Source organism: Protopterus annectens, chromosome 2.part1 (assembly GCF_019279795.1).
Source record: "Protopterus annectens isolate FY-2018-M chromosome 2.part1, PAN1.0, whole genome shotgun sequence".
NCBI lineage: Eukaryota > Metazoa > Chordata > Ceratodontiformes > Protopteridae > Protopterus > Protopterus annectens.
The window spans coordinates 1,653,664,501-1,653,680,169 of NC_056729.1; the positions used below are offsets into that span (position 1 = coordinate 1,653,664,501).

At 38.7% G+C, this 15,669-nt stretch overlaps 1 protein-coding gene across 9 annotated transcripts in view; it reads right to left on the reverse strand.

Annotated features, from left to right (window-relative positions):
- AGRN (agrin) overlaps positions 1-15,669 on the reverse strand; it is a 3,161,231-nt gene that overhangs the window by 34,719 nt on the left and 3,110,843 nt on the right. For 5 of the 9 annotated variants that reach the window (XM_044063089.1, XM_044063082.1, XM_044063083.1 and 2 more), the window contains 2 exons: positions 12,773-12,796; positions 4,641-4,679 (listed from right to left, as the gene is read on the reverse strand). The exons of 2 other annotated variants lie outside the window; for them this stretch is intronic. In XM_044063089.1, coding sequence (XP_043919024.1) covers positions 4,641-4,679; positions 12,773-12,796 — 63 coding nt within the window. The remainder of the gene's footprint in view (positions 1-4,640; positions 4,680-12,772; positions 12,797-15,669) is intronic. 2 more of the 9 variants (XM_044063084.1, XM_044063085.1) reach the window with 2 other exon arrangements.

Sequence of the window (15,669 nt, forward strand, 5' to 3'; positions counted from 1 at the left end):
ATTAGTAGGAGGTTGGGGGGTACAGGGGGACCTGCTCTCTACAAAAATGAAGTTTTTTTTATGATTTAATGTTTCAAACTGTTAGAAGTTTCATAGTTTGCATTTTGGAATTACGGCATAAATTCTTGTGTCATAATTATGAATTATGACTTTAACCTTTCACCTTCAAACCTGTGCCAACATCCTATATTAAAGTAGTCAAACAAACTCTAGCCACGCTCCATTTCAGCTGATGATCTTCCAAGCAAGTACCTTAAAACAGCAGCCAATAGCATTGCCTATCTCAACCCTTATAAGCAATTCAATCCAGGAAATCCAGATTTCCTCTCTCTGGAAAAAAATCACACATTATTCCTCTACAAAAAGAAGTAAATTCAAGAGACATCACTAACTTTAGTCCAATAGCAATCTTATCCCCCCACCCTAAAAAAATACTTGAAAATGTATTAAAAACATTTGCTAAACTATCTCTCACAGGAAGAAGTCCTATTGCCCGCACAACACAGCTTGGGTCCTTCCCAAAGTACTAACACTGCACTTATAACCTATATATATACTGTCAATAAAGCTATAGATAACAGCAAACTAGTCTCTTCTTTATTTCTAGACTTGTCTAAAGATTTCGACACAGTTTGTCACAGCAAACTTCTGCCCAAATGTCCTCATTAGGTTTCTTTCAGCCCACCCTTCAATGGTTCAAAAGCTACTTGTTCAATAAGTATCAGCTGGTAAAATGGGACTCCATCCTCTCTCCATATCTTCCAGTCACCACTGGTGTACCACAAAGCTCTGTCCATGGTCCCTTCCTCTTTAACATTCTCACCAACACTTTCCACACATGCATGCAGCAGGCCTTACAAATACAATAACCTGGCACATCTCTAAAAAAAATTACTCAGGAAGCTTTAGAAGCCAATGAAACATAGTTTTATAACTCACAACTCATGCTCACCCCCCGAAAAACCCCAAACTACTACTATTTCTGCCAAATCCCTCACTCATGAAAAAAATGTAAATCTTGTCTCTTAATAATACAACTATTGAAGTTCACTACTCATATCAAATTATTAGTGATAATAGTGGATGATAATCTTAAATTTGACCTGCATGCACAAAACTGAATAAAAAATCACCAAAAACTAGGGATGCTTTACAAAACCAGAAAATTTCCCACCAATGTAACTGAAACCACACTTGCCACTAAGTATCTCCTCTCCACACTTATTTATGGTGCTCCCATCCTTACTAACCTTCGGGCTTCACAAAAATCAAAACTTGAACAATGCTATAATAATGTGGCTGAATTTGCAGCAAATACCCCTTTCAGAACCCACCACTGTATAGCACTAAAAAGCCTAAATTGGTTAGAACTATCCTGTACACTACCATCTATAAAATTATCTAACACCATCTGCTTGTCCAGCACTAAATACCATTCTACACAACCATGTTCCCAATCTATAATTATGATCCAATGACCAAAATCTCTCTCTGTCCACAAACCTATCAAATCTGCCTGACATGGTCTGTACTCGTACCATGTTGCTAAGGCCTGGAACTCCTTCATGAAATCATTAGGTCAATACCCTCCTCCAGTCCTTTAAAACCATTCTGAAATAATTCATAGCCAAAGTCTGGTTCTGTTCTTGCTCAAAACCAAGATAAACTAAATCCCTAAATATGTAAAAGTAGCTATTCATACCTTACCCCCTCTTACTCTCCCTTCTTCACTCATTTCCTACCTTCAATCAATCTCTCCCTCCTGACTCTCTTTCAAAGTATGCCATAACTCTGGCATTTTCTCTAACTTGATATTGCAATTTCTGTTTGTACTACAATAGCTTAACTTTAACTTCTCTATAAACTGGCTAAAATTTCTCTAAATATTAAATCATTGTCATATAAGTTGTATCTATTTTTAACCACTGTTTTCCCTTTATGTCTAATCTGGTATAATTATTTAAACTGTAAATGTTTTTTATTATTGTTGAAGATTGCAAAATTACTGTTCTGAAAGTGTTTTAGTAATACTTTGGTACACTTCTCACCAGGCCTCCAATGAAAATGGATCACCTATGCAGTTGTACTTTCCCAGTAATCAGATGCCAGTAAATAAATAATGATGTAATATCATAATTCCATATATACATTTAGAAGTTATATAAATATTGATATATGTGTGTGTGTGTGTGTGTGTGTGTGTGTGTGTGTGTGTGTGTATATATATATATATATATATATAGAGATAATTACCATTCAGTTTGTCGATGAGTACTTTCATTTTGCTTTAGAAATTGTCGCTGCTAAAATAATTCATTAAATTATTCTACAGTGGACTTTCTGATTGACAATTATGCAGCATAAGTTGACATGATTCTGCTGTGGCTGCAGCTGTGTGACTGTAGAGTTAGTACATCTTGATGAGTAAATTGTATAGCTGCCCTTGGGGTCCATTTTAAGCTTAACCAATTTCCCCTTTAAAGGTGAGAATCAAACCCAGAACCTTGTGTCTGTGAGGTAGATGTTTTACCCGTTATACCAATGCCCAAATGCAATCTAAGCAGTTTGGGGAACAAAAGTGTAAAAACATAAGTGCAGCAGCATTTCTGCTGTGGTATAGTGTGCAGTGGTCTTGTTGAGGGTAGTAATGTTTTTGTGGCTAAGGGTAGCAATGTTTTTATAGCTAATGTCCTTTTGCTTTGATCACACATGTAAACTGCATGGTTTACATTTGCTATTAAACTGAAATGCTTTCTGCGCCAATGTTATGCAGCAGTCAGTGAAGTAAATCAACAAGTTTGAATGTCAACCAAAGCAGCTTTCCAACAATTGAACCTATGAACCTGTATCACATCTGTGTCACTGTTAGACAGAGGCACAGTATACTAACCTCGAAAAAGGGCATAGCAAAATTCATTTAAAATGGGTGGCAAAAGCCAAACACACTCTGGCTAGGCTTATAAATACCCTAGGGCAGATAGCCTAGTATGGACTTACGAACCTATGAACCTATAATATTATTGTGTGTGTGTGTGTGTGTGTGTGTGTGTGTGTGTGTGTGTGTGTGTGTGTGTGTGATTGTATAACTTAAAAGCCACCTATGACATTAGAGAGACAGCCTCTAACCAGGATAGATGACAGCTTATATTGCATCAGTGATCTTACCACTTGAACTTCTGCTGTTTGTTAAGTTGGGCAGACTACACTACATTTAATCTTGCCCATGTGGTTCATGATATGGATTAAATGGTTAATATAAAAATTCAGCAAAAAACATGATTTGAGAGGGTAATAAATGGTTATAAAGCCACTATGGGAACAAGCAGAGTATACTACTACACATTTTTGGGTTGGAGCTAGTCTAGAACCTACAGCATGACACTGAAATTCAGTGCTGTCCTACTCAGGATCTATGAGTAAACTGGAGAACTACCCATCACATTTAACACCTTCTATAACTCACACCGGCAGAGAATGTCACTGGCATTGGAATTCTATAATGCTACTTTAATGTTCCTACAAATATTAATAAATAACAACAGTACCAGATCACGCAAGAGGTACAGTAAAAAAATGCAAAATGATGCAGATAGGCTAAACGGCACGGAACAACAGGACAAGGTAAACATGCCTTCCAGGATTTTTAAAGGACAACACAGAACAAGGTTTGTAATTGCCAGATTAACTTCAAATGTTGGTCATTTTACTCAGTCCTCTCAAATTTAGGTGCACGTTTTAGATGCAGGATGTTTCAGAACACTCACTTGCAGTTATCTAATTTACAGTACTGTTTTTGCATGAATCTGACCATTTCTGGAAATTACTTTAAACTGTGGCGCTCTCTGACTGATCCAATGGCAAATGCAATGGATGTTAGAAGATTAAAATTTTTCCTTGAACAGATTTCTTTCTGTTAATCTAAATGACACACCAGACCACAACAGCAAGGGGTTCTGAATGAAACTGTGCATTTACCTAGTTACCAAAAACATAAAAAAAAAAATCACTTTACTGCACTGACACAGAAGAAATGATATATTTTAAATCTCTTAATTTCCCATTTTTGCAGGAGCTGGACAATGCATCACAGCTTTCTAACTTATGATTCTTTCTTGACTTAGGGAACGTTTGGACATAACTTTTTCTGGTCCAGCGGTTAGCCTATAATAATAAAACTTAAACTTCTCTTTTGTGATCCAAGGATTTCAGAACTACACAAATTCAAATATTACTACTATTTGATGAATTAGAGAGCTCTGGGTGTGTTCCACATTCCACATCACAGAGACTAATGGCAAATGGCAAGCAGTAAACCATAGTAAACGTATGAATGACCTATGTAGCTGTAAGTCTTCTTACACCGTGAACATCACATGGTCTGAAAACAGACAGATCACGGTTTCTTCCCTAAAATGAATTAAAGGACAGAGGATTCTAAACAAGGCACTAAACTTATTTTTATCTAAATCTGCCATGACGCTACTTATAGAAAAGTATTTGGTTTATACATAGCAAAAATAATCAAACCAATCTTCCAAGAAAAGCTTGGATATCTGTTGATGTCCTTTAAAAAAGATGAGAAGGCAGAAATTACAACAAGTTTCACATACAGCAGCAGAAAAGGTTGGGGGACAACATACCTGCTATCCAGAGAGTAGTCCAGGCTCAGAAACTCAGGGCTTAGAGGCAGCAAAAAAGCAGAAGCATGCAGTAAGCAGCAGTAAAACATTGGGGTACAGGGGGGGATTAATGTTAACGCATTTCAAGTCACAATGTACAGTACAAAGTACAGTGCTAGTTTCCAGCATTTATATTTACTATTAAAAGACTAAAATGTGCACCAAAAACTGCAAATGAAAAACCAAGATCATTATAAAAAAAAAAAAGGTTAAAACCTCCCACAGGACAGAATGTGGCAGTTTATCATTTAGTTTTGTTCCCAGTACACAATTTGTGCAGTTGTGTTTTGTTAACATGCATTTGTGAAAAGAACTGTGCTGTGAACACCAGAATGGCTTTCATCATGTCTCAGTCAGCTACTGAGACATGCCATCCAGAAATGGCATAAACATTGAAAATAAAGTATTATAAATCACTTCTGTGGTAACTTCAGTACCTTACTAATGCTGAAATTTCTCCTGCTGTGAACTCTAGCATCTTACAAGCCTCCTGGTAACACTACTGCATTTCTTATGCACTTTATACCGTTATGTCTACAGCTGTGATTGAAAGAAAGATCCATGTTATAATGGCCTACTAAACGTGCTGATTAACAGATATTAATCAAATACATACCCCATATAGGTCATCTCATAAGACTCTTGCTTTGGAATGATACAATCACCCTGCTACCAAATAAAACCCTTCCCTTGGAATCTTGTATTCAAACATTTTAAATGAACACATTGTAGTGTTTAGAGCTTTCCATGCAGTTGCATCCCTCTTGAAGTATGAAACCCATATTAAAGTGCTAAACCTAGTGCAAATATCAGGGTCATCCACAAAAGAAACCCAGCTTTCCATTCAGACTGGGCAAAATTACATCAGTGAGGGTAAGAAAAGAACATGCCCCAGAACAGCCCCTAAAGCACACTGTGGTTACCCCACCTGCATTTCTGATTCTATTCTGTCACCTACCAGCCTTTATCTTTCATAATTCAGCTACCAACAGAATGACCCTTTTAAAACATTATGGTGTACAATTTGGCAGAAATTTATTAGCAAGTGCTAGGCTAGCTGCCATTGTGGGCTATTTTAAGTCTAGCTATTTTTTTAAGGTAAGAATCAAACCTTGTACCTTGTATCTGGGAGCTAAACACCTTAGCTATTGTACCAATCCCCAGTTCTGTAAGTACTCCATAAAAAATGAAAAAAATGCACTACTGAAATCCAGTAAGAATTTTTCTGACTTAACATTGGAATACACTGATATTAAGACTGTAATTAATGGCTGAAAATAAGTGAGGCCTGTTGCTTGAACCTCATAGAACAAACATTTAACAACCCTAAGTAGTTTGATATACAAAGTGTGCACACAATACATCTAAACTGTTTCCAGTTGCACAACTCCAACAGCACAACAGAGTGCCTTAGGAGCCATTCTGAAGAAAAGTCCTGTTCATTACCCTCGTTTAGGGATTAGGGTTTGGCTTCATGGTTAAAATCTTTACCTAACAGCCAGAAGGCTATCCTAGCACTTCCCTTTGAACCTAAATATCATTAAAAGGGATTTTCACAACAGTATTTACAAATACAGATACATACTTTTGTTCAAGAGCAATTCCTCTAAGGTAACGAATACCATTCACACCAAGTAATTTAGTGTTAAAAATACGCTCCTGTTATTAGACATGTATTCTTTTTCACATTTTTACCTGAAAGAAATATTAATAAAATTGCTTTACAGTGGCATCTATGTACGTATGTGTACTTTAAAGAGTCTTAGCATATGAAATAACTCTCCAGATAAAAAAATTCAGTTTGCCTAGATAGGTTCATAGGTGATTAATAGGCTAACAACTGCAGGGGCCCTTTATAAGCCTAGCTCTGCTTTCCAAGGTGAGAATCAAACCCTGTACCTTGTATCTGGTAAGACAACTTAAACATTATGCACTCCCCTTGCAGTATTTGCAGTGTCTGTAGAATGGAAAGGCAACCCAGTACCTAGTAAGCGCAAAGTCAGGATGAATGCTATCAGTTAGGGCTACCCAATGGCATTTTGCTACCTAAGCACTTTAAACTAAACCAACTCCACATCAAAACAACACTGGTTAAAACACAAAGAATAACCTAAGTTCATAGCTTGTGTTCTTGTTAACCAGAAAATATAGACAACTGTTAATGCAGTGTTAATGAACGCCACATTGTTTTAAAAGTCTAGATTAAAAGGACAGGAAATCAATTCACAAAAAAAAACATGTTAACTCAAAAATGGTCATGACATGAAATGTTGGTCACACTACTTCAAAATATTTAATTCATTTTATTTAATGCTGTCGTGTTATTAAAAGTTCATTTGACATATGCATATGTGGATAAGGTTTTAAATGACTGGAACATTTCTGTAAAGCAAGCATGGCTGACATTCAACAAACCCTTTATGAGGTGCTTTTTTATCACAGATTAGATACGATAGGCTAATTAAAATAAAAATTAGTAACAGCTGGAATAAAGTTACTGCCTAGGATGTGTTTTGAACATAAACTGTCACACAGAACTCAGTCTGATGTTTTCACCACGTTTACGTACTGTGTATAGGATACATTTTTAGATAAAATTTGAACACATAGAACTCTCCCCATTAGTTACAGCATCATTGCATGTAACCCATATTAAAGAATTCTATGCAAAAATGCTCAAAGTGCACCAAAAGGGCAAAAACCACCCCTCTACCCCAAAAATGCCACCTTGGAGAAGTACTAAAGTGATTTGATGCAGCACTGCCATGGGGAGACAATGAAGTTTCGAAAGGTTCCACCGTGATGATGTCATACAGAACTGTGGTTGCCGAGCATGCATACAAGTGCATCCCCAAATGAAAGATGTTAGGAATAAAAATAATACATACACCCATGAAAGAAAGCCATGTCAAAAAACCAAATACACCAAACTAGGAGGAGGCAGCAATCTATGGCCTGGCCACACCTGCAGTGTAGTTGGAGAGGAACATCTTCGGTAATTACTGCACAGCCCTTGTCATGGCTAATGAAAAGCACATTAATCAGTGAACTAGAAAGACAAAGTGAAGGACAACCTGGGAAAATAAGTTATCTGTCCTGCAAGATCACTGAAGTAGGTGCATTTTACTCCATGTCCCAGAGCAGCAGCATTTAAAAAAGTCACTCGCCCAGGTTGGGAGGGTGGCCTAATGGTTAAGGTCTTTGCCTTACAAACAGAAGGTGCAGGGTTTAAGTCTCAGAAGGGCTAATTGGCTAAGCTTAAAATGGCTCGCAACGGCAGTTAGTCTAGTACTAATCTATGAACCTATGAACCTAAGATGATTAGTCTAGGATGCCCAGTCAGAATTGTGTTGAATTTACAGATCTTGGTGGGGAAAATAAACCAGCTGAATACAGAGGCATTGCAAACACATACAGAAAAATGGGCACTATAGTTGAGAGTTTGAAAACATTACTTAATAGAGTTGATTCAAGCCTACCACCTAATGTGGTGGAAATGTCTCCTCCAAGTGACACTTCAGACAAAGTCAGACAGAAAGAAAATGCAAGGATATGTGGAGAGATGTCTGCAGCCTGCATTTTCCCTAATGGAGAGATAATCAAAAGTACATACCCTCCATTTATTATACCTCCACACCAGAGTGAAATTACTTTATTATACCCCCACACCAGAGTGAAATTACTTTATTATATCCTCACACCAGAGTGAAATGCCACCATTCCTTTTTTAATCAAAAGTAGATACTTTCCATTTATAATACCCCCACACCAGAGTGAAATGCCACCATTCCTTTTTTAATCAAAAGTAGATACCCTACATTTATTATACATTCACACCAGAGTGAAATGCCACCATTCATTTTTTACATGAAAGTGATGCATCTCAGACACCAAACAAAAGGAATGACTATTGTCCTCTAACTTATTTATTTGTATATTAACCAAATCGGTTAACTACTGACCCATGTTCAACTTCAACCTTATGACAATTAGCGAACCGAGCTTCTTGATAATGTTTTAATTCAGTGAAATAATTGCTATTCTGTGCAGTGGGACAATCACTATTCTCTAAGATGAGACACAGTGTTTTGCTGGTCCTCACTTACCCTACAAAATCAAGCATTCTTTTTTTAAAACTGGCATACAAGGCTGATGGTTCCAGATCATCACAGCAAAAAACTTACAACGGAAAAAGGCTACTAGCTGAGCAGCACCAAGTGGAGTTACACTTTCCCAGTCAGGCCTTGATTCCTATAAAGTTCATGAACAATAATGCCTGTGAATGGATGGCAGAAGTAGTGTGAGACCTTCATCCTTTGCTACTATGGCCCTTCTCACTCTGACAGGGAGGGTCAAGATTATAAGGAGCTGTTTGACTTCTAAATCTTATAACAAATCTTTAACTCTCAAGGGAAATATATGCAAATGAACTTGCTTTTTTTATTTCTCGCAAAAGCAAGTGAGATGCTAAGAAACTACAAGGTGAAATGAAACACTGTTGTTAGGCCAAACAGTATTCAGTCCAGTTACAATTTTCTTCATGTCTACATACTGATTTGGCCATTAGACTTCAGAACCCTGACACATCCTAATATTATACCAATTAGTTACCTCATCTGAGACATCTTAAGAGAGAAAGGTGTGAGAGCTGGAATGTATTGACCAGGAGCCATCATGTTGGAGAAGGAGGTGCTTTTTTGTGTTAAAGCTTTACATGACCGAATCGCACAAGTGCATAAGATGTAATGTGTTGCAATGGACATTCACATACACACTTACAAGCAAGCTCTGCACAGTGAAGGTCAGTGGTTTAGTGATTTTTTCTCCTGATCCCCCCCCTCTTCTCTGCCAATATGTAAACACTAAGCTACAGAGGCTCCCTAAAAGAAAGGAAAAAGCACCTGGTCTTTAGCTACACATGATCTTGACTTACAAACTGAGATCACAGAAATTCTCCATTCCAGAGTATCAATGGAACATAAAAATGTTATCATCAACAGAACAGTGATGACCACAGTGTGTCAGCTGTACAACATCATTTACACAGATGCCAGCATAGACCATGGAACTTATGACCTGGACAGCTACATCTCTAGAGCAGATGAGAGGATGGTTACAGCATCAGGTACAAACTGTTAGTGGTGTACAGCATTAAGGACTAGAAGGCTACAAGCCAAGATAAAAATGGAATGCCCTGGTGTTCTGGAATCCGCTAGAGATTCTGTATGGAACAAGCAAAGAACTGAGTCTAAAGGGAGCCTGTTCTGTCAAAGATAGATTAGAAGGCTACAAGCCAAGATAAAAATGGAATGCCCTGGTGTTCTGGAATCCACTAGAGATGCTGTATGGAACAAGCAAAGAACCGAGTCTAAAGGGAGCCTGTTCTGTCAAAGATAGATTAGAAGGCTACAAGCCAAGATAAAAATGGAATGTCCTGGTGTTCTGGAATCCACTAGAGATTCTGTATGGAACAAGCAAAGAACCAAGTCTAAAGGGAGCCTGTTCTGTCAAAGATAGATTAGAAGGCTACAAGCCAAGATAAAAATGGAATGTCCTGGTGTTCTGGAATCCACTAGAGATTCTGTATGGAACAAGCAAAGAACCGAGTCTAAAGGGAGTCTGTTCTCTCAAAGATAGATTAGAAGGCTACAGGCCAAGATAAAATGGAATGGTCCTTGTCTTCAAGAATCAAGCTAGAGATTCTGTCTGGAACATTCAAAGAAGTGAGTCTAAACTGAGCTTCCTCTCTCAAAGATAGATTAGAAGACTACGGGCCAAGATAACAACTGAAAGGTCCTGGTCTTCAGAAATCCAGCAAGAGATTCTGTAAGGTACAAGCAAAGAACCGAGTCTAAAAGGAGCCTCTTCTTTCAGAGATAGTTGAAATGAATTAAGGCTCACAAAGGTTCACAAAGCTTTTTGTACCATAGAAGAGTTATGCAATGTAGAATCTGTAAGAAACTGTTAACCCTGAAAAGCTAGGTTGTGATATACTATAAAATGAGCTAGAAGCTACAATCAGTTACCTCACAATAAGAAGAGAGGAAATGATTCTTGATGTATGCTAACCTCTCCCATCTGAAAGTGAATAAATTTTTAGGACCGTGTCTAAACAAACTAGTTCTTAAGATATGCTTTTCCTTAAAGAGGATAAACACAATATAACAGCTATAAGACACAAAACAAATGATTTATTTATTTATTTATTTTACATTTGTTGACCGGGCTAGTCTAGCTGGATACATGTCCATTTTCAGTAGAGGTCCGGGAAGAAAAGCTCCAAAAATAAAATAATAAATACATTAAAAACTAATAGCAAATAAAACTTACAAAAAACTAAAAAGCAGTTCTTACAAAAAAAATATCTGTATGCTCTGCTGTGCAAACACAGCTTAAAGTATTATTCGGAGACCTTAAAGCAGCACATGATGTATGTGTGTGTGTGTGTGTGGGGGGGGGGGGGGGCTAGCAAAAGCAATCTTGGGAGAGTAAAACATTAATAAGTCTTAAATTCCTGATCCAGTGGAATATCAGGCAGTGTTGGGGGCATCAGCACCTCTCGCCATGGAAATTACAAAAGAGGTGATGCAGGACCAGGTTAAAAGGATTCTTCTGCAACACAGCACCTCAGTGCCTGTAAGACTGTGACAGCAGAAGAAAAAAATAATATTACTGAACACCAGTGAGGTGAACACATCTGACACCAGAGACAGCCTGAAGAATGAGAGAAAGCTAACCCACAAGAGCTTTGCAGCAAGAAAAAACAAGATATGACTTACAAAATGACATGGCTGAGGGCAAGCCGCAGAGTTCTTACTGTGCTACTCACATTTATACGAGTGTGGCTGAGACCAAATGATGGGTAAGGCTAAGATCCTCAAAGGAGCTTCAACCTGTGTCCCTGGGTTTGATTCTCATAATCGGTGCATGTTTACTGTCCGCCCTGAATAAGTCACTTAACCAGGCCATTGTGCCCAAATGAGGCACTTGTACTTACAACATCTAACCTGACTAAGAAATGATTAATTATAATTAAATATAAGATATAGCTGCAGAAGCAGAAAGCTGTCCCTTAATAAAACTGTCAAGGATGGCAGTAGGTATAAAAATACACATACACAGATATACACATTTTATATGCCTGTAGATAGTCATAATTTAAGTCTTTAAATGGTCAAAAGGGAAGCTTAGGAGAGAACGTATATTACGGACATGGCACCTACACATGTAATGATGCAAATGTGGCTTATACTAGGAAATATATTGGTCACAGATGAATTTAGGATCCTTCAGGCGACAAGGAGAAGCAGCTCAAGAAAATCCATAAAACAAAATAATCTACAAACCAAATAAAAAACATATATTCTGCATGCAAAATAGCAAAGGGTGGCAAGAATGTGAATTTAATATGGATATAAGCCACAGAAATGCTTGTGAGAACTCAAAACGAATATGTCACACAGAAAACAAATGTGTCTGGTTATGAAGAATCCCTATCTTTATATTACAATACACAACATAGACACAGACAGTCACTGTAAGAGATTGCTGGCTACAACGTCTTCCAAGGGGTGGTCCTCAGGAGCTAATGGTTTAGGCCCAGCAGTTTCACATGCTGTAACGACTCTCTCAGAAATAAACACTCCCCAATAATTCTATCAATAACTTGAAGTACAGACTCAAAAATTGCATTTTCACAGAAATGCTAGCACATGCAGAGAAACAAAATCAAGCTGCCTGACTTACCTAAGCAAATCTGGAGGTAGCTATCCAACAATGCAGATCACTGCTATTTTTTCTTACAATGGAATAAATGGGCATGTGAAAACAAAGGTTAGTGAGGAACAGAAAAATAATGGACCTCAGAGTTTAATTACAATGGAATAAATAGGCAGGTGAAAGGGAGGGTTAGTGGGGGGGGGGGTTATGGACCTCAGATTTTCATTACAGTGGAATACATGGGTAGGTAGAAGGGAATGTTAGTGGGGAGCGGGGAATAAAATGGCTTTCAGAGTAGCAAAACTGACCACAAAACTGTGTTTAAATGTGATAAAGGGAGTGTGACTGTATAAGCATTCGTCTGTTCTACTTACTCTGGGATTTCATTTGTCAGATAGCTTGAAAAGAAACAGTAAAAACATTTATGAAGCACACAGACATTAATAAAGCAAATGCAAGGAAGTAGCAAGACAAGCAAACATAATTATGTAACACACAACAGAAAACACAATTACGCAACACTTACACAACAGACTACAGAAAACACAACACATAAGCAGGACATTTGCTAGAAGACCACATATACTAAACTGTACTGCAAACACAGGTGAAGCAGACACAAGAGTTTGTGCAAGACACTTCTGTCTGTCTGTGTTACACTTTTTGTAACATAAAACATTAATTGAAATGATAAAACGTTTCATGCTCAAAACTCATTCCTAGTTTTAGATGTCTGGTACATTTAAAAACATTTATTCTTTGTAAACTGGCTGACAAGCAATTTTCTTCCTTAATTTAACATCAGTAGTTTTTAGGAAGAAGACCATTTCTGTAAAGTGTTGTTCCCAATTATGATTTTGATGCCATCTTCTATGATGTTTATATTTGTTTACAGGAGTAGTGGACTGATCAATACTGACCAATTTCAGGCTCAGCCAGGGTGAAATACAAAACACTTCACAAACAAAAAATACAGAAATGTAAGCAATAACAGAGTAGTTCAGACTAATTACATAGAAATACTGTGCATATGCATTCTAGTGAACAAGCACTGTGCAACGTACAATCAAGCAGAATGTAATGCGCGACATACGTATTTGTTTCTAAAGTTAGTTAATTTTCAGTGAATATTGAGAGAGGAGACAAGACTTAGAAAGGAGATAGCTAAGTTGACATGTCCTGTGATGATGCAGCAGCATTTGGTTTGGATGAAGAAGTGCTTTCTGAGTTGGATTCTGAATTTGGAGTAAGTGTTGATTTGCTTAATGAAGATGGGAAAAGCTTGCCAAAGAGCAGATGCCTGAGAGGAGAAAGCATGTGCAGTGCTGTGGAATTTGGTTCTAGGAGTAATGAGAGTTGGTGTGACAGAGCGTGTGCAGTGCTGTGGGGTTTGGTTCTAGGAGTAATGAGAGCTGGTGTGACAGGGCATGTGCAGTGCTGTGGAGTTTGGTTCTAGGGGTAATGAGAGTTGGTGTGACAGAGCATGTGCAGTGCTGCAAAGTTTTGTTCTAGGCGTAATGAGAGTTAGTGTGACATAGCATGTGCAGTGCTGTGGAGTTTGGTACCAGAGGTAGTGAGAGTTGGTGCGACAGAGCATGTGCAGTGCTGTGGAGTTTGGTTCTAAGGGTAATGAGAGTTGGTGTGACAGAGCATGTGCAGTGCTGTGGGTGTTGGTTCTAGGGGTAATGAGAGTTGGTGTGACAGACCATGTGTAGTGCTGTGGGGACTGGTTCTAGGGGTAATAAGAGTTGGTGTGACAGAGCATGTGCAGTGCTGCAGAGTTTGGTTCTAGGGGTAATGAGAGTTAGTGTGACAGAGCATGTGCAGTGCTGTGGGTTTTGGTTCTAAGGGTAATGAGAGTTTATGTGACAGAGCATGTGCAGTGCTGTGGAGTTTGGTTCTAGGTGTAATGAGAACTGGTGTGACAGAGCGTGTGCAGTGCTGTGGAGTTTGGTTCTAGGAGTAATGAGAGTCGGTGTGACAGAGCATGTGCAGTGCTGTGGAGTTTGGTTCTAGGGGTAATGAGAGTTGGTGTGACAGAGCATGTGCAGTGCTGTGGGTGTTGGTTCTAGGGGTAATGAGATTTGGTGTGACAGACCATGTATAGTGCTGTGGGGACTGGTTCTAGGGGTAATAAGAGTTGGTGTGACACAGCATGTGCAGTGCTGCAGAGTTTGGTTCTAGGGGTAATGAGAGTTAGTGTGACAGAGCATGTGCAGTGCTGCAGAGTTTGGTTCTAGGAGTAATGAGAGCTGGTGTGACAGAGCGTGTGTAGTGCTGTGGAGTTTGGTTCTTGGAGTAATGAGAGCTGGTGTGACAGAGCATGTGCAGTGCTGTGGGGATTGGTTCTAGGGGTAATGAGAGTTAGTGTGACAGAGCATGTGCAGTGCTGTGGAGTTTGGCTCTAGGGGTAATGAGAGTTGGTGTGACAGAGCATGTGCAGTGCTGTGGAGTTTGGTTCTAGGAGTAATGAGAGCTGGTGTGACAGAGCATGTGCAGTGCTGTGGGTATTGGTTCTAGGGGTAATGAGAGTTAGTGTGAAAGAGCATGTGCATTGCTGTGGGTTTTGGGTCTAGGGGTAATGAGAGTTGGTGTGAAACAGCATGTGCAGTGCTGTGGAGTTTGGTTCTAGGGGTAATGAGAGTTCATGTGACAGAGCATGTGCAGTCCTGTGGAGTTTGGTTCTAGGGGTAATGAAAGTTGGTGTGGCTTGTGATTAGTGTCTCAGGCTGGATGTAAAATAATATCTATGACTGTCATGGGCATTTTGAGTATATCAGTACAATTATGCTAATTTGCGACTTAACCTTAAAGGCTTTATGGGTCTGGTATTCATGTCTTTTTCCAGTGTTTCATAGGCTCATAAGTATATGCTAGGCCAACGACCACTAGGCCCCTTATAAGCCTTGCTGTGTATCCCAAATGCGACCTAGTGAGAATTGTTTTTGCTAAATCCAAATATTTTTATGGCAAATAAACATGAACAAACTGTTTCATGCAGTGATTAAACAGTCTCTTAGTGTCAGGCTGTGACACAGGATAAGACACAATTAGAAATGCTGAAGGCATGGGATACTAATGGGGTGTCACAAAGTCATCATACCTTCCAGTGTTGTCTGGAACAGTCGCCAAGCAAAGTTCCCAAAAGGGGAAAAGAAGGGTGTGTTCTCACTACAATGGGATTCACATTCCTCGCAGTCTCTAGAAAATCCCATGTAAGGGTGCCTGAAGCAGACATTATCTAACTGTGAAACTTTTTGCTCAGGGAGTG